Source organism: Orcinus orca, chromosome X (genome assembly GCF_937001465.1).
Source record: "Orcinus orca chromosome X, mOrcOrc1.1, whole genome shotgun sequence".
Lineage (NCBI taxonomy): Eukaryota > Metazoa > Chordata > Mammalia > Artiodactyla > Delphinidae > Orcinus > Orcinus orca.
The window spans coordinates 11,314,831-11,341,645 of NC_064580.1; the positions used below are offsets into that span (position 1 = coordinate 11,314,831).

General features: G+C 43.8%; 2 protein-coding genes across 7 annotated transcripts in view; both read left to right on the forward strand.

Annotated features, from left to right (window-relative positions):
- TCEANC (transcription elongation factor A N-terminal and central domain containing) overlaps positions 1 to 3,832 on the forward strand; it is a 33,445-nt gene extending 29,613 nt beyond the window's left edge. Inside the window, exons 4-5 of the transcript XR_007474705.1 lie at positions 236 to 347; positions 671 to 3,832. The gene's annotated coding sequence lies outside the window, so the exon portion shown is untranslated. The remainder of the gene's footprint in view (positions 1 to 235; positions 348 to 670) is intronic.
- A 1,746-nt stretch (positions 3,833 to 5,578) lies between these two features.
- RAB9A (RAB9A, member RAS oncogene family) lies at positions 5,579 to 26,815 on the forward strand. Of its 6 annotated transcripts, none has more exons than XM_049704460.1 (5): positions 5,579 to 5,756; positions 7,107 to 7,251; positions 21,691 to 21,783; positions 22,432 to 22,615; positions 25,715 to 26,815. In XM_049704460.1, exon 5 carries the CDS (start codon positions 25,746 to 25,748, stop codon positions 26,349 to 26,351), a length of 606 nt encoding a protein of 201 aa, XP_049560417.1. In that variant the 5' UTR covers positions 5,579 to 5,756; positions 7,107 to 7,251; positions 21,691 to 21,783; positions 22,432 to 22,615; positions 25,715 to 25,745; the 3' UTR covers positions 26,352 to 26,815. The 6 variants fall into 6 exon arrangements, with proteins under 6 accessions (XP_049560417.1, XP_033283847.1, XP_049560416.1 ...); XM_033427956.2 differs by having other exon boundaries at positions 22,432 to 22,459; XM_049704459.1 differs by lacking the exon at positions 7,107 to 7,251.

The following is a 26,815-nucleotide window of genomic DNA, read 5'->3' on the forward strand; positions in this document are numbered from 1 at the left end:
ATTGTGTTACTGTTCAAATATTTGGTGACCCTCCCAGTGGGCCAGTTCTAGAACACCACACCACTCAGATCAGATTTGCCACGTGACTTGCAGTGCCCCTCCCTTTGGAAGGATTGTACATCCCAGTGTGTGACATGCTTTTTAGCCAATGACATGGGTGGAAATGATGAACACTGCTTCTGCGTGGAAGCTTTGAGAGCCAGCAGGGGTATTACTTTGATCTCTCTTCTTTCAGTCAATGAGATATATCAGACAGAGGCTGCTCCGCTAGCTCAGGTTCATCAGTTTGGGTCCAGAGGGATGATGACATGGAACGGAACCACAGCTGACCCATAATGGACATTAAGGTAAGGAATAAATCTTGTTTTTGTAAGCCATGGAGATTTGAGGAGGGGTCATTTTTTCTACCACTGCATGGCTTAGCTTAAGCTGGCTGATCCAAAAGTGTTAAGAGAGTGTTAACAGCTTATGGAAAACCCAAATGAACTTTGTGGCCAACCCAATAGTTGCAAATAAAGACATCAACTCCTTCTAACTTAGAAAAGGAGTTTCTTGGGGAGATGCTGGGTAGCTCTTAGAGGCAAGGCTGGAGTGTTGAGTTTGGACAGTGGGCAGGAAAACAGGAATCCAGATCATGAATGGCTTAATTAAGATGCTGTCACTGCTATAGGTACTAGATCCTGCCACTGGCATCATCACCACTGCCATTATCTGTGGTCACTGGGTACCAGGGGCCACCACTACCCATGGCAGAATGAACTCTGAGCTGTTCCAGCATCTCCGTGTTGCTTTCCCAAGACTCAGATCTTCAAAGAGAGGATCTGATTGGCCGGAGTATCACATTGGTGGTTAGGATTTCAACCTATGAATTTTGGGGGGATACACACTTTCAGTCTATAGCAAGACAAGTTGTTAAACTCTTTGAATGATAAGTTTTCTATGGAGTCCTTTGCATTTTCTAAGCATATCATCTGTGCTTAATACAGTTTTGTTTCTCCCTTTGCAATCATGATACTTGTTCTTTTATTTCTGTGTGCTAAGACCTTCAGTGCAATGTTGAAGAGACATATTTATCTTTGCCCTGCTTTAAAGGGCATACTTACAGAGTTTAACTATTAAGAATGAATGATGTTTTGGTATAGGTTTTCAGTAGATATTCTTTATGAGGTTAAGAACCTTCCCTTTTATTCCTGCTTTGCTGAGATTGTCACGAATGGTTGTTGAATTTTATTGAATGCATTTTTTTCTTCGTCTATTGATTTGATTGTATGTTTTTTCCCTCTTTCAAACTGTTAATGTTAAACCACCCTTGCATTCCTGAGATACATTTAAATTGTCATAACATATTCAATTCTATTGTTTTGTTTTCTCTTGACTATGTGTCACTTTTTGCTGCTTCTTGGCATGTCTAATATTTTTTTGTTGCATGCTGTGCATTGTGTATAAATGAAACATAAATGGTCTAGATAATATCTTTCACCATTGAGAGTTCCCACAGTCCTTCATTAGGCAGACAGGGTGAGGGATTTATCACTTTAATCCAATCAGGGATTGAGTTTAGGCTGAGCCTAGCTACAGCTGTGGCCAGCAGCCTGAACCAGCATGGATTATTTATGCCTATGTGGATGGCACTGACAGGAGGATGTGAGAGGAAAGAAGTTGCTTATGTGAGCACAATAGTCGTCTCAGCTTTTACACTGAAAAGGTCAAGAAAGCTGTTGATGGGCATTGGGTACTCAGACGTATGGCAACGGGGAGGTGGGAAGAGCACACTTCAGCATTACTGTCCTGAGTTCTAGGAGCGGCTCAAACTTTTATATGTTTCTGTGGATTTGGAAGGGCTTCTGTCTGAAGGAACGAGTTGGTAAGATAACTGGATTTCTGTCTGGCCCTTACCATTGAAGCCTAAGGCAAAGATTACATTTGGATGTCATAGAAAGTATTTCGAAAGGTTGCTTAAAATTGCTTCATTAAAAATTTTCCACTTACTGCTCAAAAGCATATTGTAACATGGGATTCAAAAATTCAATAAAAAGTACCCAGATTTCTACTCCCCTAACAATTCAGCTGTTTTGAGTTTCCTACTTCCTTTCCATTCTTTTTTTTAATAAACACTCACGTGCACAAACACCCATACAAACACACACAAACATACTATTTACATATCGTAACCATGGTGTGCCTGGGATTTTCCTCCTACTGCCTTTAAAGGTGAAGTTCAGTTTATGACTCACATTCACCAGGACATCAGGAAAGGGATCAAATTCCCCACTTCATTCCTGAAGGTTAATGCCTGTGTCATTCTGCCCTCTGTAATTGCCCAGGTTAAGCTATGTTTAGAGTGTGGTAAAGAAAGAGCAGCGCTATTCAACATGTACTTATTACTTTTAAGAGAGCACATTGGATTTAGTTATGGATAGAGAAAAAATTATAATTTCAGTTTTTCCATCAGTGATGAAGATCTTGTAATAGTTTGCATCTTTATTTAGAATTTGAGTGCAGCTACATGCTAGGTTCTTGGTGAACTGCTGTGCCCTCAACCTGCACCAGCCCTGCCCACTGCTACTTGCTCATCATGAGTTACCTCCTCACTCATGCCTTCTCTGGTCCCATCACCCTGTATTCCCACCAGCCGCACCTTGTTTATTTCCTTCAAGGCCCTTATTCCAATTTATAACTGCACATTTATTTAGTTGCTTATTGAATGTCTCCTCCACTCTTCTGAGCTCTCTTAGGAAAGGGACTGAATCCAATTTATTCAGCAAGGTAAGGTCATATGATATAAACACAGCTGGTGGATAGAAGCAAAAATGAGGGAGGGTGCCTGGGGACACCCCTGAATTCCTCCAGTGTCTTGTCTACCCGCTGTAGTCTCAATGCCTGAGAGGTCACATATCTGATTATTTAGATATGTCATTTAATGGTCAAATCGCCGACCATTGAGTCCTGTGTTTTTTCCCTGTATGTGAAAAGTATAATCAATTTAATTTTCTTTCTTTTTTTTCTGGTCGCGCCACGGGCCATGCGGGATCTCAGTTCCCCGACCAGGGGACCAGGGATCAAACCCGCACCCCCTGCAGTGGAAGCGTGGAGTGTAAGAAGTCCACAGTCAGTTTAATTATAATCAATATTTATTATACCTGAATCTGGGGTCCACTTACTTGTAGCTTTTCATCAGAGACACCAGAGGTGATTTCTTTCAGACTCCAGCTTGAAATGGAGTATTAACTCCCAGTGCTCATAGTAATAAGTAGGTGTTATTTAAGGAAAGGAATCATTAATGCCCAGCAGCCTTGATCTCTTTTTCCTCCTTGAGTGATGCACTAGATGTTTACAGAATATAAAGGCGAAAACCCTAATTAGATGAAGGGGGCCAAAATACGTCAGTTCTTCAATGTTTTTCTTCAGTAAACAAGCTCATGGAGCAAGAGTGATAGAGACCATCTATCTAAGTTGTGTCAGCTTGCCAGCCACACACGTCCAACAACAAAAATGCCCCAAACTTGCCCTTCAGGGAAAAATCTTTCCACCCACCCTACTCTTGCACTGTCAAATCGATTAGGTAAAGAAGTGGATGGTGGGGACTTCCCTGGTGGCGCAGTGGCTAAGAATCCGCCTGCCGATGTAGGGGACATGAGTTCAATCCCTGGTCTGGGAAGATCCCACATACCGCGGAGCAACTAAGCCCGTGCACCACAACTACTGAGCCTGCGCTCTAGAGCCCATGAGCCTCAACTACTGAAGCCTGCGTGCCACAACTACTGAAGCCTGCGCCTAGAGCCCGTGCTCCACAACAGGAGAAGCCACCGCAATAAGAAGCCCACGTACCGCAACTAAGAGTAGCCCCTGCTCGCAGCAATTAGAGAAAGCTCACGCACAGCAATGAAGACCCAATGCAGCCCAAAATAAATAAAATAAGTAAATTTAAAAAAAAGAAAAAGTGGATGGTGGAAGAGACCAAAATATACAAGTATTCTTAAGAGTCAGCTGGCTAGTGTCCAAGTAAGAGTTATTTCAGAAAAAGTAGCTTTCTGCAATTCTTTCTTCAGGTGCTGACTATGGCTACACTCAGATATGTTTATATGCCTCACTCACATTTTGGAACAGCGTAAGAATCACTTGTAGGACCTTCTTAGGGCCCTTTTTCGAAAAATCTTAGCTTTCTCAAGGCTTACTTTAAGTCAAGATACAATAATTTCGTAAGTGCACCTGTTAATAGCTGGTTGGTATTACCGGTTACAGAGATAAACCCTTACCCCGTCACTCCTTGGCTATGATTATGACACATGATTTTCAGGTAGCATTTCCTTAGTGACCCTATGGAATGCTTGTTGCAGTTTAGTCCAATGTATCTGACACTACGTATTTTTATTTTCTTTTGGAAAATTAACTCTAATGTTCTTATATGTTTGTTTTGTTGTGTAGTTTTAATTATGTGTTTTAAAATAAGATAATGAATATCTCTTCCTCCTCCCTATTGTCAATAGGTTTGTATTTTATAAGCCTTTACTCATGTTTCCTTGGGGAAATAACCTGTATGGATAAGATTTTTTTTAATTTAATTAATTAATTTATTTTGGCTGCACCAGGTCTTAGTTGCAGCATGTGGGCTTCTTAGTTGCAGCATGCATGTGGGATCTAGTTCCCCCCACCAGGGATGGACCCCAGGTCCCCTGCATTGGGAGTGCCCAGTCTTACCCACTGGACCACCAGGGAAGTCCCTAAGATTTTTTTTTTCTATAAAAGAAAAATTCATTGAAGCTCAAACTAGAACTCAGTCTTTATTACATGTCCCACTTCCACAAGTATTCTAAAATTGTCTTTTATATTGATACTTGTGACAAACTCTCTCAAATAGAACCGTTCTAGTACTGAATGAAAAGTCTTAAATTAGATTCATTACCTGAAAATGACTCCCTAAAGAGCCAGAGGTTAATGATTGTGGGCCCAGGAAATAATAAAAGTGAGATCCTTCTCTTGGAAAATAAACAAACTAAATCTGCGCTACAAAATATATTTAAAGGGACTAAAAATCCCTCTTTGGTCTCCAGGAGCCTGTATCGGAAGACCCGTGCGATCAACTCCATGTTTAAAGTGAGGAATTAAGATGAGTTTCCTCAGTACCCCCTTTTCCCACTACTGCTTTTTATTTAGAGAGGACAGAGGCAGTAAAATTTTTAACAAGAGCAAGGAAATTTAAAAAATTTACTCAAAAATCCTGTTATTTCACAGTATCACAGCTGTTCTCATTTTTCATCTACTCGTTTGTCTATTTGCATATTCATTTCTCAACGTAATCACAGCATCCTGTGATTGTGTTTATGCGATCTGTATATTTCCACTTTACGTCACCCTTTAAAGATAACTATTATTTCGTGCTCTCTCTCGCGGAAGCGTAGCCGTAGGACCAGAGGAATAGCCGACCGGAGGAGAACCCGGGATTTAGCTAGAACTGACAGGCACGGAGTGGGTGAGGGCTGGGCGAAGGAGACATCGAGGCCCCGCCGCCCCAGGGCCCCCCGACCAGGCCCCGCCCCGCCTTCCCAGGGTTCCCGCCGGCCAGGCCCCGCCCTCTTTTCCCCGGCCCCGCCCCGTCGCCATGTTGTTCCCTCGGTGCTGGACGGGAGCAGCTGTAGTCGGACCCGGACAGTGCTGCGGACGTCAGCTGGCCGCTGGGTCCTCGACCCTCTCTCTTTCCTCACTGCACCCGGACGGGCCGGCCCGGAGCTCCCGGGCTTCCTCCGTGTGGCTGCGAGGTGAGCGGGGCGCTGACTCCCCTCGGGGCCGGGCGGGGCCTAGGCGGGCTGCGCGGGCGTCAGAGTCTGAGAGGAGCCCGCGGGCCGCGTGTGCGGCCTGGGCCTCGGGCAGCTGGGGCGGGAGGCGTGCGTGGCCCGTGCGGGTCACTCTCCCGCCCCCGGGGTGGCGGCCTGTTGCCCCCTGCCTCCTACTGACTGACGCAGGTGGAAAGATGGGGTCGCGCACCCGGGGAGAGAGACACACGCCCGAAGACAGACGCCCAGACGTCCTGGAGACACACACACGAGGAAGGAGATCCATCGACACCTGGTGACACATACCCAAACACCCAGGGAGAGGGACACATCCACACCAACCCCCGGGGAGACACACAGGGTCACACGGAGAAACCCACCCAGGCACGCCAACCCAGCGCACTCCCGCATGACTCATGGAGAGAAAGCAGAGGCGCGCACGATTTGATATTGGCGACCTCCGACCTGCTTCCCAGGTGGATATTTGCTAAGGTGTTGGGGCCACTCGGAAGACCAGTTGGGACGTGTGGGGTGTTATCGGATTCAGACTCTCGCTAGGGTTTCGTAATCGTGTTCCTCTCTTTCTTTCAACTTAGTATGTAGGGAGGCAAGATGAAAATTTTAAGTGCTGACCAAATAATTGTGGAGGTATCAGTTGGTTTTTGGGTGGTGGTTTTTTTCTTTTCAAATGATGACACATCCCGTGACCGGGGTTCTTTTTAGGAATGACTTTTCTGCTAGTTTCCAAATTGTCACGTGACCACGCTCTTTTTGTAGGATTTCGGAGGCCTGATAAAAATCAATAGATTTTGGTTCCTTTTAAAAAAAATCAATTAAAAATTTTTTCTTCCGGGTTTGTCTTTCTCTGGCATCATTGTAGTGGAAAATACGTAAATTGCCCGTAATCTCAAAAACCGTTGGGTGGAACAAAACTGAAGAGATGAAGGAAGCTCGGTATTCTTCAGCCAGGGACTTTTAAGAAGACTGTTCTTTGTTTCGCTTTTAGAAGCTTAGGTTGAAGTTATCTTCACTGCTTGCCTCCTACTCTCTGCATCTGCTGTGGCCGTCTGGGGCTTTCAGTATTTTTGTGTGGACATTGTAAATTCCTCTTGTTTGTACTAAAAAGTTTCTGGCTTGCTGACTTATTTACTTTGGAGAGTTTTGTGAGTTGGGGATATTTTTGGTTTATCATTTGTGAGGTTAGAATAGACGGAGGAAAACTAAGTAGAACATTGCTGGCCTTGACTCCAAGCCGGGTTCTTGGAGACTAAGGAAATACTTCAGTGCTCTTCCCTCTTGTCCAGCCTCTCCTATTTTCATTTCTTTCTTCCTCAGCCACTTCTTCCATCTAGACTGTGGTACTCTGGAGGCCTGCAGATAAGTTCCTTTGGTTCTAGAGACAAACTTTTAGTCTACCCTCATTTCTTACCATTTCTTGGGCGGCCACTCCAGCACGGGGAGTTCTGTGCATGTAAATCCTGTAAGTACATCATTTCATTTACTTCTCACAGCATTTCTGTGGTATTAGCTCCATTTTAAAGATGAAGAATTTGCTGGGGCGTAGGAGGGGTAGGTCTGGGTGGTGAGGGGGCAGAGCCGGGATTCAGAGCAGGGCTGTGTGAGTTTAGAGTGGTAGTTCTCAGTGGGGAGTGGAGGGTATTTGACAGTGTCTGCAGGCATTTTTGGTTCACACCTGAGAGGGTGTGCTGCAGGCACCTATTGGGTGGAGACCGGGGATGCTGCTCAACAGCCTACAATACACGGGACCCACGGCAAACAGTTGTCTGGCCCAGAATGTCGCTCGCACCCAGGTTGAGAAGCCCTGCTTGACCTCAGTCTGTGTAACTCCAGAGCTCACAGTCAGCGCTTCTCTAGTTCTTCAAATGTGATGTTGGTTCCTATTTAGGGTACCGCCTCCTCATTTTTAGAAAGAGCAGGGGGTGGGGAGGATTTGAGAACTTGAAGAGATTTCCCTTGATTAAGGGACATATTCATTCATTTGAAAGATTGACCAAAAAATTTCTGATAACAGAATTTCCCCCCACCCTTTTTTAAAATATTTATTTATTTGACTGTGCCGGGTCTTAGTTGTGGCACTTGGGATCTAGTTCCCTGACCAGGAATCGAACCTGGGCCCCCTGCATTGGGAGTGTGGAGTCTTAGCCACTGGACCACCAGGGAAATCCCTCCCCCCCTTTTTTCTTCCAAAGGCAAAAGTGTCAGAACTTGAGAGTCACTCAGAGCCCTTGAAGCAGACATAGGGAATTTGGTTTCTGTATTATTCCACTTGTCAACAAACATTTTCTGAGTAGCCCGTCGGTTGCTGATACAAAGGTGCTGGTGATATGAAGGGCAATGGGGAGTCCCCACCTCCCTGAAGGTTACAGTCTAATCACAGTCATGAGATCACGTTCTAACTTTGTCCTAGAACAAAATTTATTGCCCAGCCAAGGTCATGGGCCAGGTGTCTTTAAACAAAACAGCTGGGACTTCCCTGGTGGCGCAGTGGTTAAGAATCTGCCTGCCAGTGCAGGGGACACGGGTTTGAGCCCTGGTCCGGGAAGATCCCACATGCCGCGGAGCAATGAATCCCGTGCGCCACAACTACTGAGCCCGCGTGCCACAACGACTGAAGCCCGTGCACCTACAGCCCATGCTCCATAACAAGAGAAGCCAACGCAGTGAGAGGCCCCCGCACCTCAACAAAGAGTAGGCCCCGCTCGCCGCAACTAGAGAGGGCCTGCGCACAGCAACAAAGACCCAATGCAGCCATAAATAAATAAATAAATTTGTTAACAATTTAAAAAAAACAGCTGCACGCCAGCACATAGGTACCTGTGTCATGGCATTTACTGTGGGTGGACTTAGGTGAAATGGGGAAAGGTTGATGTGTTTTTCTTTTAAATTTTATTGGAGTATAGTTGATTTACAACGTTGTGTTAGTTTCAGGTGTACAGCAAAGTGATTCAGTTATACATATATGTATATTCATTCTTTTTCAGATTCATTTCCCATATAGGTTATTACAGAATATTGAATAGAGTTCCCTGTGCAGTACAGTAGGTCCTTGTTGGTTATCTATTTTATATATATATATTACTGTATGTATGTTAATCCTAAGCTCCTAATTTATAAGGTTGATGTGTTTTTGATAGTTTTGTCAGTTGACCACATGTGAATATTTACAAGAAACAAATTGGGAAGCCATTCTTGTTGAGCATAAAATTCTTCCTTGAATTAGCCTAAGTAGACAATAGTTCTGCATGCATTTTATCATTGAAATCAAGAAATATGGGGCTCCCCTGGTGGCGCAGTGGTTAAGAATCTGCCTGCCAATGCAGGGGACACAGGTTCGATCCCTGGCCCGGGAAGATCCCACATGCTGTGGAGCAACAAAGCCCGTGCGCCACAACTACAGAGCCCAGCCACCACAACTACTGAAGCCCACACGCCTAGAGCCCGTGTTCCGCAGCAAGAGAAGCCACCGCGGTGAGAAGACCACGCACTGCAACGAAGAGTAGCCCCCGCTTGCCGCAACTAGAGAAAGCCCATGCACAGCAACAAAGACCCAACACAGCCAAAAATAAAAATTAAAAATAAATTTATTTTAAAAAAAAAGAACAAATAAGCGGTGAAATTTTTTTAAATTGAATTTTGCATTCTTCCTCTGGCATTCTCCAGCCTGTTTTCACCATGCCTAAATCTAGCCCCTTCAGTCCATGTAGTGGTTCATTCTGGTGGCAGATATAACTCTTAGGTGAACTTTGGGAGTGAGTGAGAGGAGTCCAAAAGGGTTGGTTCTGGGAGTTCCCTGGTGGCCTAGTGGTTAGGATTCTGGGCTTTCACTGCTGTGGCCTGGGTTCAATCACTGGTTGGGGAATTGAGGTCCCACAAGCTGTGCAGCACGGCCAAAAAAAGGGTTGGCTCTGTTTAGGAATCACTGTGAGTGTTATTCTGTTATTCATGCGGTCGGCACGGCATCTTTTGTGAGGAGCTTTGCTTTTTGACTCGTGCTTATGGACAGTGTGTTGTTCATTGCTAATGGATAGATTTCTCTGCCTCTTAGCAATTTTTGTCTGCTGTGGGGTAGAGGGGATGCTAAATTATACACCTAAAAATGATTGCTATCGCGTGGCGTCTAACAAAGGGATGTGTGCTCTGTTACTACTGGAGGGGTTTTATTCTGGGAAGGATCAGAGGAATTGGTGCAGGAAGAACATCCACTTGGAGGAGTCTTGCTGGATCTGCAGTTGGCTTGCTTCTCTGGCCAGGTTAGGTCACCACATTTCTTTCTTCATAAAATGAGATGCTTTTACTTTATAATGTATGTGTATGAGAATACATGACACCAAGTAAAGACGTCACATAATTGGCTTCCAAGTACAGGCATACCTCGGAGATATTTTGGATTTGGTTCCAGACCATCGCAATAAAGTGAGTCACACAAATTTGGTTTCCCAGTGCTTATAAAAGTTACATTTATACTGTACCTGTCTATTAAGTGTGCAGTAGCATTATGCCTAAGAAAAACAATGCTTGTACCTTAATTAAAAAATACTTTATTGCTAACAGATGTTAACCATCATCTGCGTCTTTAGTGAGTTGTAATCTTTTTGCAGTACTGACATCAGTGATCACAGATCAGCATAGCAAACATAATAATAATGAAAAAGTTTAAAATATTGCAAGAATTATGAAAATGTGACACAGAGACAAGTGAGCAAATGCTGTTGGAAAATGGCGCCGATAAACTTGCTCCATGCAAGGGTTTACCACAGACCTTCAATTTGTAAAAGCCCACAGTATCTGTGAAGTGCAATAAAAGGAGGTGTGCCTGTAGTTCTGCCTCAGGCAATTTGCTGGTCAAGCAGCAGGAGGAAATAAGCAAAATGGGGGGGGGGAGAGAGAGAGAGAGAGTGTGTGTGTGTGTGTGTGTGTGTGTGTGTGTGTGTTGGGAAACATCTCACTTGAAAGCTAGCTAGGTAATAAATTTGTTGGTCAAAACCAAGGACAAGAAAACAGGGCCTGTGACTAAGTAGGTCTTCAGCAGAACATTTATTAAGGATTTTTTTTTTTTGAGGGGGTGAACTCACAAAACGCCTCAGCGAGTTTGGAAAGCTGTGATGCAGATGAAAGGTCAGGGTACCTGAGGGAAGGAGGGGGGACCCAGGGGTGTAGGTGGAGAGGGGCCGGCTACCCTGGGTTAGGGAGGTGAGGCCAGAGCTTGCCAGAAAGCCTGGGCATGCCCGCTGGGGAGAGAACTCGGAAAACTCTCCATTTCCCAGCGTGAATCTTGGTATTGTACGTGTAGTGAAGTTGAGCTCTCCGTGTTTCCACGTTCTGGGTTCTTCCATTACTTTCTGTTAGTTTTTGACCGTGGCCGGTACAGGGTTTAGGATGCTGTTGCTTATCATGAACACAGAGAAGATGAGATCTAAGTGAATGTAGGCGAGGTCATAGCTAGATCAGCATGGGCTCGGGAGAGCCGGCCGTGCGTTTTGGAAGAAATATAGAAAAAAGCGAAGCAGGCAATGGAGGCTTCACGCTGGCTTCACTGAACCCGGCTCATTTCATCACGGGGAGTCTGAACACAGGCTCCACTTGTGTCCGAGGCCTGATGCCTTACAAATGTCTACTGTTGTTTGATGGGGATGGAGAAACAGTATGGAACAACTTTCTACATTCATCCCGTGGCCACATTTCATTATCCAAGTGTGAAGGACAGCAGAGCAGTGTAGCCAGTGAACTGAGCTGCTGGGTCAGCGTGAACTGTTTTCATTCCAGGTTCTTATGAACTGGATTAGGTTTGGGGGTACAGAAGCCAAGCTCGTTTCCAGAAGGTTTGTTCTCTTGAGAGTGGTTGTGTTATCAGTGTTAGAGAAGCCTGAAAGACGCCTTACAGATTCCTGTTTCTGGAACTTGCTCTGTAGAACTTTAACAGATAGGGAGTGTTTAAATGATTTAACAGGTTTGCAAATGCTGGAACTCCCTGGGGTGTGCTGTGTGGCTAGGCGATCTCTCGGGTGTGCGCAGTTTCACACTTGCATGTGTAACCAGAGCAGTGATTAGGTGAATACACCTGAACATACATATGTGGTTTAGTTGGAAGTCAGAACAGAAGAGCTGCTTGAAGGCCACATGTTGGTGAGTGCAGAGCATTTTCTAGAATGAGTTCCAGTACTCTTAAATAAAATTTCAGCTATGCTCTTTGGGAGCAAACAGCTCCTACCCTCATATCCTCTTCCACATTAATATTTGCACAGTACCTGAATTTTATCACACTAGCCCTGGGAAACCCCGCCTCACAAAGATACGGTGTCATCGAAAGGAATGTGGTGTGAGCTAACGTGGGGACTGAACTCCCTTGAGCGCCAGTTGTGTGGCATCCTGTGGGCGGCCAGGACCTCTGTGGTGCCCTCCAAAATATCACATACCCTGCCCTGCCTGGTTTCCTGTGTGCACTGTCGCTTGATCTCCCCTCCCTCATCGTCCAGAGTGTTCCATCCCCAACTTCTGCTGCACACAGCTTATTAGGAAGTGGGTCTGCTGGTGGGGAAAGGGGCCCCTGGGTGCAGAGGAGGTGTCATGGGGTCTACCCTTGTGCTTTCCGCCCAGCCAGCCTGTCTCAGTCAGTGTTGAGAAGTGCCTCGTGCCCTCTGGGGTCTGTGTGCTCTCTGGGGCTGGTTTCTCATCGTCAGCTGCTTCTCCCCAAGTTAGGATTTCTGTCTCTTCAGTTTGTCACTGCTGGACCATTTGCTTTCCATCTTCTCGGTTTTGTTGTCTCTCATCTACAGTTGTTCTCTCTTATTGTCCTTTTTGGGTTTGTACATTTTTTAGACCTTTCCTGTCTTCTGATGGGAGTGAAGGTCACACACGTTTGACCTGCCCTGTTTAATTAGACCAGGGGGAAGTTATTTAATCTTTATGAACTTGGTTTATTGATCTATAAAACATGGGTGGTAGTGTCCGACTTGCAGGTGACTTCAAGGTGCTCTCTGCCAGGTACCTAGTAGACATTCAGTGAACAGTGGTGGCTGATGTTACTATGGTCATAGCATTTGTTATTTGAGCAAACAAGAGAATGGCAGTAGGTAGGGAGGGAAGTGGACATGTTTCTTGTGTGGGTGAATGAAGTGGGTAAGACAGAAGAAGAAAGAGATTTTGAAAATGGGGGAAATACTTAGTTTGGTGTTAGATATGTTGAATTTGAACTGCCATCAGAGTACCAGATGAATATATTATAAAGGGGGTTGGAATTCTTATCTGGTGCCCAAGGGGTGGGAGGGTGGAGGTGGGCTTTAGTTTAGGAATCACTGGGTTTTATATCCCAGGAAGATATGGTTTGGGAAGAGGTAAGGTCATCAACCTTGTGGTACATCTCCTTAAGAGCCCGTTAGAAAAGGGAGCCATCTAGGTTGCAGAAAGCCAACGGGGTGAGGGGAAGAGAAAGCAGAAACTATTATCAGAGTAGTTTTATGAACAATGAAGTAGGAAGCATTTTCAAGGTCATTGCCAGGCTGTTTAGACCTAATAGAGGCAGTAATGGTGGCTGAGTCCTGGCTAAGACTTGAAGGTCCTACTGAGGCCTCCAGCTATGGATGTGATACTTACAAGACCCTTTCCTAGTTGGGCCTCCATTACCTTATTTGTTTAAAAAAAAAAAAAAAGCCTTGTGTACTCTTCTGAGATTTTATATCATGTACATTCAGATAAATCTCTACATCTCAGAGTTCACTGTCTACTAGGCGGGCCTCTGGTGAGAACATTGGTCAACCATAAGCGTGTGTCTCTAGAAGTGTACACAGGGAAGTCCTAAGAGAGGCACTTTTTTCATTATTTAGGGCTGCATGTGCCTTAGGGCATTTAGATGAGGACCGAGGAGAAGCCAATGGACTGGCCATTAGGAGGTCTCTGGTGACTTTTGCTGACATTCAGGGGGATAGAGGGGTTGAGAAGCTGCGTTTAGTGAGAGGGTAGAGGGTTGATCAGGCACAGAGCCGAAATGGGTAGTGATGGCAGAGTAAGTTGGGGCTTGGAAAGCTTTTTGTAAGCGAAGTCAGCTTCAGTACCTTGGTGGGGACAAACTGGAGCATCACTGATGGAGAAGTGGGATGAAGTGAACTTTATATTTCTTTAATTGATCACACGAAATATACAAAAGCTACCTGCAGTGCTCTTAAATTTCTTCTCATTTTGACTTGGTGACAACTTCCTTGAAGAATGGGAGCCTCTAATCTAGTTGAGTCCTGTATGCCAGACATACAGCTGTTCTCTTTAAATAGACCTTGGGAAATTCCACTCCTCTTATTTAATTTCTCTAACAGCCAAAGAGTTCTACCTGCTGTGGCCCTCGTGGTCAGTGTTGCTATACTAACTCTTCCCTGAGCTTATATGGAAGTTCTCCAGCTCTTAACCTTTTCTGCTCCAAATTAAGGATACCAGTTTTCTTATCTAACTTGAAGAGACAAGTCAGAACCAAGGTTCCCTTAAGTTACAGCAGATCATTTAGGAATCACATTTAGTTTGTGTTTTGCTGCTTTAATGTATTTTTCTAACATGCATATTAAAATTCATTTCTTTCAGGACTTCCCTGGCAGTCCAGTGGTTAAGACTCCGTGCTTCCAATGTAGGGGGCGAGGGTTCGATCCCTGATCAGGGAACTAAGATCCCACATGCTGTGCGGCATGGCAAAAAAAAAAAAAATCATTTCTTTCATAATGCAGTCTTCTTCCTGAAGTACCTAGCTGTACTTCCCAGTATAGTTTTCCTATTTTGTGACCTTTATCCATTTCTTTGCATTTTAATTCTGTCCCCCAAAGTGCAGCCTTTAACTATCCCCACTCTTTTCTGTCAAGCATTTCAAGTGCCTTTTTCAGGTGTCTTATTATAGGTAGATTTATGCTTGTTCCTTTTAAGGACTTCATTAAATAAAACAAAGAACAAAATGTGATCCTCACTTATAGGATTAGCAGTTTCCTGTGAATAAGTCTCTTCATTGAACTGTCACAGTTCATGGTCAAAGTGTAATATTAGGAAAGTCTTATGGGTGAGGGAAATAGTAACGCCACGTAAAGATGAAAGTCTTGAGGGTGTTATGAACTACACAGATCGATCACACGAAATATACAAATATTGCCGACATGTATTGATCATTTCTTGAGATCCAGATTCCTTTAAGAATCTGGTGAAACCTTTTTATACTCTTTCCAGAGAAAGGCTCAAGTACATGCTTCCATCCGTACCCTCATCCTTATTTCACATGTGATTCTAGGAGGTGCATTTTCCCCCTGCAGCTCCTTCATTAAGCACACTGGATACCTGTACTGTTTAATACAATACTCATGTAGCTATTTAAGTTTAAACGAATTGATATGAAATAAAATTAACAATTCACTTCTTCAGCTGGACCAGCCACATTTCAAGTGCTCAGGAGACACATGTGGTTAGTGACGACGGTATTGGGCATAAGAACATTTCCGTCATCACAGGAAGTTCTGTTGGATCATGCTGCTCTGTACTTTCAGGATGATTTAAGAAAATTGAATTCCTTAACCAAATCTGTTTTTTTCTCCTCTCTTCTCCCTTCCCACTCTCTCCACCACTGTTAATGGTTAGTATACCTAACTACAAAGGTGCCTTGTTTTAAGCAAAATTGAAAGTATATATTTCTTTAAAGTTTAATTAGCTCATCTTCATAAAAGAGTACTTACTGAAACGAGTTCCTTAAGTAGAGTGAGCTGCTCTGATATCGTGGTAGCGTGGTTTGATTTACACAGCATTTTCCTTGTCTAGCTGTCTCTGAGGTAATGCTCAGTGGCCACCTAGATAATTTATTTCATCTGTCAAGTTGTGCCTCCAGTTTGGTCTGTTCTTGTGGAATTTTGCTTAATTCTTTTTGTTTTGGTTGACCTTTTGCTGTAAGAGATCACGCCCATTATTACACTTAATGACTTCCTTGACTTGCCTCTCTCGTTGTGTGTTTCAGCAAAGACGACCAGGAAGACTGGAAATAAAGGGTGGAGCTAATAGGCTGTTAAGCGAGACACCTGTATTAAGATATGAGGAAACAAATACACCTCAGGCGAAAATAGAAATAATGTAGGGATTATCCATGCTTTTGTTGCCTTGGTTAGTTTCTTCAAGCCTCGGTTTCTCAAGCTATGAAATGAAGTGGCGGGCATCCCTGGTGGCGCAGCGGTTGGGAGTCTGCCTGGCGATGCAGGGGACACGGGTTCGTGCCCCGGTCCGGGAGGATCGCACATGCCGCGGAGCGGCTGGGCCCGTGAGCCATGGCCGCTGAGCCTGCGCGTCCGGAGCCTGTGCTCCGCGACGGGAGAGGCCCGCGTACCGCAAAAAAAAAAAAAAAAATAGAAATGATAGTGGCATGCCTCTCACTAGGGCATTCAGAGTGAGTGCAAAAGGAATGTGTGATTTTGGGGGAAAAAAAATTGTTCCTAAATTTAAACCAGGAGTGATAAATTCAGTTTAAGGTTTTGGAAGTGAGAGTTAGTCACGGGGTTTCAGATTTGAAAATCTGAAATTTTGAGGAAGCAGTTTATAAGCCCAGCCTACTCTCCCTTTGATAACTTGTTAGAGGAATGTCGTTTTTCAGCGTTTCCTGTTGCATTCAGTACTTATTTTAAAGAGGTTTCCTCATGTGACTTTCAAGTAAGAATCAATTTTTTTGTCCTCTCCCACACATTTCCCCCCCCCCCACATTTTAATAGACCTCAAAAATAGAATGGGGGAAGGAACTAATTGAATAGAGAAACACAGAACTGTAAGTACGGTAAGTACAAATAGAAAAATAAGAGTAGAATAACAAGAATGAAGGAGGAAGTAGTTCACTCTTTGTTCTCAGTTTAGCATTCATTTGGTACCTCATCGAATGGAAAGCTTTGTACTAGATGTTGCAGAACCAAAAAAGGACAAATGAATGGATGGCATTAGGTGTTGTGTGTCCCTCCCAGGGAGTTGACGCTGTAATTAGGAAACACACGTACACAACTGACAGATGGTTAAAGCATAAGTGAAGGAGAGCTGTAATAGAGGTGGAATGATGATGAGAATGAGGAGAAAGATTAGGTTTCAGGGGGCGGGGGGTGGGGGTGGCAAAAGTGGGCCTTCGGATGACTAGGATTTTCATAGCTGTTGATGTGTGCGGGGGTCCTGCTAGTCCAAGATAAGGGCCTGAGCAAAGGCTGGACAGTAAATGCCTGTGATAGGTTTGGGGATGGTGACTTGTAGGGATATAATTGAGACAGGCAGGTATATGAGGTTGGATCGCTCTTGGAATGCCATGCCCAAAATCCTGTATAATAAAAGTTATAAAGAAATAAATGGGTTTCATTATCTGTAAGAATGGAGGCAGTTAGATCAATGACCAATAAATACTGTCTACCTTTAATCCATACAAACATTTCTATTTGAGATATATATTCTCCATGCTTGGGTCTGACTCCCCCTTGGTTTACTGTATATAGTAATTGGCTTTGGAAGCCAGCATGGGGGTGGAGAAGGCCAGGGAAAAGGCTACTACTGATATACTATCCATAAACAATTGATAGTGCAAGATAAAAGTACACAATAGAAAAGCTGGAAAAATAGTGTTATGAAAAGGAAAGGGTTGGCATACAATGCACTTTTTTTATCTTTAGTTTTGAGGTATTTGCTGAAAGCATGGTTTATTTTCTTTCCTGCCAGTAACCTACTTAACCAACTTCCTGTTCAGATTACTGTGCGCCATGTATGACATGCATTGGTGCTACCACATGGTATTGTAATCCTAATAGAGTATCTATTGTGTGTGTAACTTTCTTATTGAAAAGGATACTGCTGAAGGGACAAGGAGATCATCTGTGGCACGTGTAAATCTAATGTTAGGGTCTTACTGCTAATTCTGAGGCTGATGTAATTCCCATACCGTAAAATTCACCTTTTTAATGTATACAATTCAGTTGTTTTTAGTATATACACTAAATTGTGCAACCGTCACCACTATCTAATTCCAGAGTATTTCTGTCATACCCGCCCCCCCGAAAAAAAAGAAAGAAAGCAACCCCATACCCATTAGCAGTTACTCCCGATTCCCTGGAACCACCAATCTACTTTCTGTCTCTCTGGATTTGCCTATTCTGAACATTTCATATAAATGGGATAATATATATATGGCCTTTTGTGTGTGGCTTCTTTAAATTATAATGTTTCTGAGGTTCATCCACGTTGTTGCGTGCATCAGTACTTCATTCCTTTCTTTGACTGATTAATCTTCCATTGTATGGATAGGCTACATTTTATTATCTATTCATCAGTTGATGGACATTGGATTGTTTCCATTTTTTGGCTATTGTAAATACTGCTACTTTGAATATTCATGTACAAGTTTTTGTGTGGATGTGTTTTCATTTCTCTTAAGCATATGCCTAGGAGAGGAATTGCTGGGTCATGATGTTAACTCTGTGTTTACACCTTTTTGGGGAACCGCAGAATCGTTGCACCATTTTACCTTCCTACCAGCAGTGTATGAGACTTCTAGTTTTCCCACATCCTCAGCAACACTTGTTATTGTCTGCCTTTTTGGTTTTAGTCATCCTAGTGGGTGTGAAGTGGTGTCTCATTATAGTTTTGATTTGCATTTCACTACCTGGCCAATGATGTTGACCATTTTTGCCCATTTTTAAGTTGTTTTTTTAAAAATTATTATTGTTTAATTTAAAGAGTTCTGGATACAGGTCCTTTATCAGATATATGATTTGCAAATATTTTCTCCCATCCTGTGGGTTGTCTTTTCACTTTCTTGACAGTATCCTTTGAAGCACAAAAGTTTTAAATTTTGATGAAGTTCAGTTTACCTAATTTTTCTTCTGTTGCTTGGGTTTTGGGCTTCATATTGAGTTATTTTTAATATAATCTGAGTTACAGAAAAATTTAAGAAGCAGTTGTCCTTAAGGTCTGGTGGATAGCAGTATTTGATGAAACTTTAAAAGAAAATCATTTCTATTTCATTTCAATTAAGGCATTCAGTCAAGCTAGGCTTTAAGTGAAAATGAAGCTTTAAAAAATACTTTTGAGTCTGCCAACCCCTGCCCAAATTGCAGATTCAAGAGCAAAATAAATTATTTTGGTTGCTTTAAAAAATACACATTTGACATTAAAAAAAGCAGTATGAATTTGCAACCAAATCAGGACTTTGAAGACTGAACTCGGTATTGATTATTCGAGGTTTTCTTGCAGACTTTCATGTTAACCTGTGAGCTTTTACGTGGTGTCATCACGGTGTGCACGTTCTTCAAGTTTATCACTTAACAATGTATTTCTACAGACCCGAGTCTCCATGTCTCCTCAAGGGCGGCAGACGATCCCCAATTATGCATTTCCATTTGCCCCACTGGGAAAGTCCTTCCTTCCTTCCTTCCTTTCCCTCCCTTCCTTTCTTTCAAGATGGTTTTAGAATGGTATGGGGATGTATTTTTTGGTAGAGTCTAGAAAACTGACAACTCAGGGAAAAGTCTGGGCATTTTTGTCATGGTATAATACATTTCCATACATTTCCATTAATTGAATCTTTTTAGAGAGCTTGTTTCATTATAAAAATGAAATTGCCATGGGACTTCCCTGGTGGTGCAGTGGATAGGACTCCATGCTCCCAATGCAGGGGGCCCAGGTTTGATCCCTGGTCAGGGAACTAGATCCCACATGCATGCCGCAATTAAGAGTTCGCGTGCCACAACTAAGGAGCCCGCGTGCCGCAACGAAGGAGCCCACGTGCTGCAACCAAGACCGCACGCATGCAAATAACTATTTAAAAAAATGAAATTGCCATGATAGGCATGCTGGTTTCAGTATTGTCTCTGCACATAGAGGTACGTTTAGGGTGTGCTAGGAGCGCAGGGGAAGGGCTTCACGGGGAGACGAGGTCTAGCTGCATCTCCAAGGGTGAGCAGGAGTTCGCCGCCCACCAGAGAGCAGGAGGAAGGGTTTGTAGTGAATATCCTACTGCAGCCTCAAGTACGAGGCCCAACCACCGCAGTTTTCAACCCCAGAGCTCGCTGATACCATTGGTATTGACAGTTGAGAGGGATCGTAAGGGATCCATCGCAGCTCTACCCGAGGCCTCCCTCCTGCCCTCGCCACAGTCTGCTCTTGATCGCAGCCAGCTACCTTTCTGGACTCCGCATCTGTTCAGGTTGTGGGCTGCAGAAGCCATTTCAGGGCTCCGCTCACTCCGAGGGTGTCAGCAGAAATCCTTCCGTGGCTGCTGAGGCCCTGCCCCTCCAGTCCCGTCCTCACAGCTTGCTCCGCTCTCCGCGGCTCCAGGTGTTTGGCCCACCCTGGGCTCTCCCAGGACGTGCGGGGTGCCTTGGCAGGGCCTTCGCACCACTGGTCCCGCTTCCTGGTTCTGGCCCCTCCCCCTTCTCACAGGTTCCTCCTCCTGCTGCTGAGCTTTGTCGGTGGTCAGACCAAATCCCCCAGCAGTGGACTCAGCCTTTGGGGAGGCTGGTCCTAAGGACAGCGTGCGCCTGACATGGTCATGGAGACGCTGCTTTTGAACAGGCCACGCTGGAGACTGGTGCATAGTCTCGCGCTAACGCAGGTGAACACTGCCGGTGGTCCTCTGGCCTTGGAAGTTACCACTTTCTTTAACTGAGCGGCAGGTGAAGTAGCTCTCTGTGTTACAGGATCGTGTTGGATGAAAATGTAATTCCCTTGATAGCTGGAATCACGCAGCTCCGTGAGATGCTCACACCTGGGGCCTGGTCTGACCTAGGGAGCCGCAGGGGCAGAATCCCTGCACTGTTTAAGCTGTTCTTTGGGTTTTGGTTGGGTGTTGTACTCTATAGCACGTACCTCTCATCTGTAAGACTTGCATCAGTTGTAACACAAGAGGGTTTGTGCCCGGATTGTCAGCTCCCCCAACTACTAGCCCCACCTGCCAGGGCCTGAGTGTGGCCTGCATCCTGAGTGCCTGGCCCGGGGAGGCACGCACTGAGGACTCCTGCAGAACTGCTTTCCCACCTGCTCCACGCGCTTCTGGGAGGCGCCGCAGGGTTCTGCAGATGTGTGATTGCAATTGCATTTAAAACATGTTCAAACTGTGGAAACTCTAATAGAACTCAGATGTGCTTTATCTATGTGTCAGTGGATTGAATACTAGTAGTTCTGTCAGATTAACTTGTTTTTGTGCAGGTCTCGAAATAAAGCAAGCAAGTGGAAGACGCTTGCCATTGCTACCCCTTCTTTTCATTGTACATACGAGAGTAACAGGAGAACCCTCTGAAATAAATGCAAAGGCAGCCGAGACTGCCGCGCCTGTGGGTTAACTACTGCGCTTTGGAGTTGGTCGCATTCCGATCTCACTCCCCCGTGCCCCCCCCCACTAGCTGTGTGAGCTCAAGCAAGGACCGTAACGTCTCTGAGTCAGTCTTCATCCATAGGGTAGGGATAATGAGAGGCTTGTGAGGAGTGAACACAGTGAAGCAGAGTCAGTGGCTTGTAGGGCTCAGTCAGTGTTAGCGTGGTGATGGTGGTGATTTTATCCTTACCCCCAAATATCAAGATTCTGAAGGGTAGCATTTTTTTCATCGATTGAATTTATAAGTTGAAGGCTGCTTTATGTAAGTCCCACAAAAATGCCCTTTGCTTTTAAAAAAGGGAGGGACAGGGGTTTGGAACTGTGGGTTTAGACCGAAAGAGGTTAGTACTTCAGCACAGCTCTGCCTACTCGGCACAGGAAACCTTCACCCTGAATTTGGTCTGTAGGACTGGGATCCTTTGGCTTCCTAATGTCTGCCTGCATTGCCCTCTCGTTTGTTCTGCCCATGACTCTTCTGAAATTTGACTGAAGAAATGGCCATAAAAGAAATCTACCTAGTTTCTGTAAAACTCCCAGTAAAGACTTCTTCATGCGTCCATTCCACAGAAACTCCCTGCACTCCTATAATGAGCCTGGCACAGTGGTGAACCGCTTTCCCTGTTGTCCATGTCCAAGTGGATCTCCCCGACAGCCCTAGAGGTAGGTACTGCTGTCACCAGAGTCCCCAGAGCTGCAGGATGTCAAATAGCTTGTCCACAAGTCTGTGCTCTTGGCCTTTGGCACAGGGAACCAGTTCTTTCTGACGGTGGGCCTCCATTCGCTCACAAAGTTTCCTGTCTGCCTTGGCTGCCCAGAAAGAAGCTTCACGAAATTCTGCACTGCCTTTAGTCTTTGCCTGACGTTTCCTGTGTCACATTGGGTGCCTCTCCCTTGAGTGGTCCTTCTTTTTTCCTTCTTTGTGTTAGCTTTATTCTGTGGAATATGGTTGTTCTGAACCACTCAAAATTTGGGCAGATTTTGAATAATTTATATTTTACATTTCATCTTAACCAAATTTTACAGCTGTCTAAATGGGATACTTAGAAAGGTAGGGTGGGTGGGGGCAGGTGAAAAACTTGTTGGAAAACAACAATGGTTAAAGTGTAGTATTTGATTCTAGGGCTATTTTTAGGCTGAGAAAGGTCATGGGCAGCTTTCAGGTGTAGTTTTCCTTTTAAATTAAGAATCTAGCTACTAATGGAAGTCAGACATTTCTTTTGCATTTTAATTCTTGTGTTTACTCTTAAAGTTATGAAAACAGATTGAATGTACATTGCTAAGGTGTGCTTTATGATTTTTTCTTTGCAGATGATGATGTTTGAACTGAACAATTAAGGTAAGATTATGGCTTATGTGACATGCTTTTCTTACGCATATTTCTTTGTACGGTTTAGCTGATTGCTGAAGTCATGTTTTAGCTTGGGTGAAGAATATTGCCTTTGGGCAGTCCTTCTAAACTGGAGTATAAAAGGCCTTCATATTACATTTTAAGGTAGGTTTTGAAAAGAACGTATCAGGATACCTTTATTCATTCAGCTTATACTAAAGAAGTTTCAAAGCATTTTACTGTTTTCAGAGAAGAAAAAGGGAACATTTTTAATGTTCATAAACTCATTATGTTAATGTAGAGATTACATGAAGCTAGCTTTTGTTAGATGTCAGTGGGAAATAAGATAGTTTGTATAATTATCTATATCACCATGCATGTTTATATTCAATGCTGCAGTTAGACTCGGAGAGCTGTTTGTGTCTGCATTAGTTGTTTGAGCAAATGCCAACGTACCCCCAAATAGGATATCTGGGAGGCCCCAAACTATAGATGAGAAATGTAAAAAATTGTACCCTATTTCCTGGTGTGTGGGTCTAGCATATCCCAAATTTGTTTGCTCAGAATAAGGGCACAAACTAGGAAATCCCACATTATTATGAAAAAAGAAAAGAACTATGAAAGTGTCCTGATAGAGTTAATGAATTACAAATCTCAAGGAATTTCTAAGACTTAATTTGGTAGATGTATGTAACCACACATCTGGGTGGAGGTTGTCAGATTGCACAGTCTGGTTTATAATTTGATGTACAGATCCTAACAAGTTGATGCTGTACAATGAAACTTTGTGTCCAGTGAGGCAGTTAGAGACTTATTAAAATCCTGAGATAAATGATAGACTAGAATTCAGCACATCTGTTACACCCTTGTAACACAACGTGGAACGTCTGTGTTTACGTATCTTCAAAATCGTGGGAAAGGAACAATCTTGGGATGGGGGGCTGCTGGGGGAGGTTCCCAGTGTGGGGGATGACTGTGCTGAGCGGTTCTGAGGGCCCCGCGGTTAGTTCGTGAAGCGGGCCTGGGTTCGCCAGCAGAGCGAGCAGCACGTGTCGGGACGAAGGCAAGGGCGAGCGTGAGGGCTGAGCCCGTGGATCTGAGTTTCACTTCCCTGTAACAGTGCATTTCTGAATGGCTGATGCCAGGAATGGGGAGCAGGGTCAGGTGTCTTGCCTTAGAAGTTGGCCTTAGAACTGAATCTCTGGAGAAGCACTGAAGAATGTTAAGGAGGGAGCATTAGATGCTTTCCTTATGTCAGAATAGTTGGTGTGCTGTTTTGGTTTTGCTACTGTTTTTTTCTAAGTTGAAGTCGTGTAATCAAGATTCCAAAGAATTAAACAAAGGAACCGATTTAGTGCACCGTTACTATGTCAGGAAATTAAAGGGCTTGAGATAGTTTGAGTTTCCTCCCTAACATTAATTTAGCCGGGGCATTGGGCAGAGCCATCCACTGAAGTCGAAAAGTCTCCAAGTAGTACGCACTTTAACTGCCTCACACTTTTGTTGGCCAATTTAAATTGTATTAATTATAGTAGTAATTACTGTAGTAATTTAAAAACACCAATAAGAGTTAGGGACGAGTTGCCACATATTTATAAGAATAGTGTGTAGCATGTAGTAGGAAATGCAGAATTCTTGCACGTTATGGGAATTGTTCAGTTACATTATACTGGGTCATACTTGCATATAAACAGGCGATTGCCAGATAATGTTTGTTTACTGCAGTGATTTTGCAAATTCATCCTAGTCAATACAACAATTATTGTTCATGCCTTTATTACCTTCCCATTGAGGGATTCACAATATCTACTTTCATGTTAAAGTTAATTACCAATTTTGCTCTAGGGCTGTGCTGTCCAATACAGCTGTTGGCTCTTTAAATGTGACTATTCAAATTAGTGAAAATAATATAAAATATTATTTTATATAAATTCATTTATATATATGTATATAATTATATAAAATATAATTTTATATAAATTCATTTTCATTTTATATAAATTCATTTCCTAGCTCCCACTAGCCACTTGTGGGTAGTGGCTGACAGTCCAGATGGAGGACATCTCCATCATTGCAGAAAATTCTGTTAGTGCTACTCTAAAGGTTGTCTTCCTTTACAAATATCTTAAAAGCCATTTAATACTGAAATATTTACAGTTTAAATGATATAATTTGATTCAGAATAATTGGGCAGAAGGAGAATGGGACGCTGTGGAGGAAACAAGATTTGCTGTAAGTTGATAATTGGTGAAGCTAGGTTTAGGGTCTGTGGGGTGTCATCATATTATTCTCATTATTCAGAAATTGTGTATGTTTGAAAATTTTCATAATAAAGAATTAAAACAGAAGCCTTAAATAGGAACAGTGCTCCCACCAGCCTACAAAAGGGCGTCTGAATCTCTGTACCCCCCCAGCCCCCCCCAGGGGACTGGTGGTGGGGAGGGGGAGTTAGTCCTGCCCCAGGGCTTCCCCTAAAGGGTACGCATGGTACCACATTTTTGTTTAATGTTCATTTCATTCCCCCTCAAAACACACGAGTAACAGCCCAGGCTCACATTTGTTCAGAAGAGTTGGAGCTGCCCAAATGAATCTTGTGGGTAGAATGTGCTAGGTTATAATATTATATCAAAAATTCGAGTGGTGCTGACATTAATGTTAGCCAACTCAAAATAGTGTTCCTAATGAAAAGAATAGAGTCCTTTACTCGGTGGTTGGCTTCGGTCTGTTCACAGCCAGATCAGTCAGTTCTGTCTCTGGTTTCCTGCTTACCAGCTCCTATGGTGATGGCGCTGGGAGAGAGAAAGAGGGGGTTGTCTAGAAACCCGCTGGCCTGAGAGGAAAGCCATCAGTGAACACTGTCACCATGCCACCAGAGGGCTGTTTGCAGTTGCTACAGAAACGTGCCCACTTCGGTGTCCTACTGCATCTCTAACAGATGGTGGCAGGGCTTATTGTGAGCCAAGAGGAACGGTTGAGAGGACAGTCTTTGGGGTCAGACTTGGCCTTGAGTGCTAGCCTCAGTCAACGGTGACCCGAAGAAGGGGAAGAATGAGCCCTCAGCAGCTGTCAGAGAGAGTGACGGTCGGGTGGTGCCTGGCACGAGGTGGAGGGCTCAGTAGGTGACATCTCTTGCCGTCCGGTATTCCCTGTGCAGAAAGGAATTGGGGCTCTGTGTTTTATTTCCCTTAGACACTGACATTCATAGAGGCATGTAGAACCATGTACAGGTCTAAAGGAATGTAATGGTACCCTTTTATTTTACAGGGTTCCGAAATCAGAGATCTTGAGATTAAAAATGGCAGGAAAATCATCGCTTTTTAAAGTAATTCTCCTTGGAGATGGTGGAGTTGGGAAGAGTTCTCTAATGAACAGATATGTGACTAATAAATTTGATGCCCAACTCTTCCATACAATAGGTGTGGAATTTTTAAATAAAGATTTGGAAGTGGATGGACATTTTGTTACCATGCAGATTTGGGACACCGCCGGTCAAGAGCGGTTCAGAAGCCTGAGGACGCCATTTTACAGAGGTTCTGACTGTTGCCTGCTTACATTTAGCGTCGATGATTCTCAAAGCTTCCAGAATTTGAGTAACTGGAAGAAAGAATTCATATATTATGCGGATGTGAAAGAGCCCGAAAGCTTTCCTTTTGTGATTTTGGGTAACAAGGTTGACATCAGCGAGCGGCAGGTGTCTGCAGAAGAAGCTCAAGCCTGGTGCAGGGACAACGGCGACTATCCTTACTTTGAAACAAGTGCAAAAGATGCCACGAATGTTGCAGCGGCCTTTGAGGAAGCAGTTCGAAGAGTGCTTGCTACCGAGGATAGGTCAGATCACTTGATTCAGACAGACACGGTCAGTCTGCACCGAAAGCCCAAGCCCAGCTCATCTTGCTGTTGAAGTTCGAGAGGTTGCCCTTGCGATCTAACCAGGTCACACACATGCACAGATAAGCACAGGGTGGAGACAAGAATTCGTGTTTGCAGCAATGGATCGTGTACTCATAAAATTAAACTAACCATATTGCTGCCTTGTTAGTGGGTGGGAGAAGGGACACATCCACTCACAGGAGAATCTCTTTACGCAGTAATGGCACCTTACCTTTATAAGTTGTAACGGTTGTCTAATAATGTTTAATTTAAATATGTATGTCACAGAGCTAATAAATGAGATGACCAAGACTTTATAATTAAAACACTTGAGTATTCTAGAAGTTACTGTTTTTTCCCCGGGAAAATGGAGAACTACTTTTTCTATGTGTATATTTTTATGTAATTAGCACTCTGTTCCTGGTTCAGGGAAAACATGTCCTAAAGCAATAATGTTAGATATTAAAGATTAAAATCCAGTGCATTTGCCGTGTA

What these genes read in the sequence shown, in the direction of transcription:
- RAB9A (XM_049704460.1), top strand. Translation starts at nt 25,746, where the DNA reads ATGGCAGGAAAATCATCGCTTTTTAAAGTAATTCTCCTTGGAGATGGT.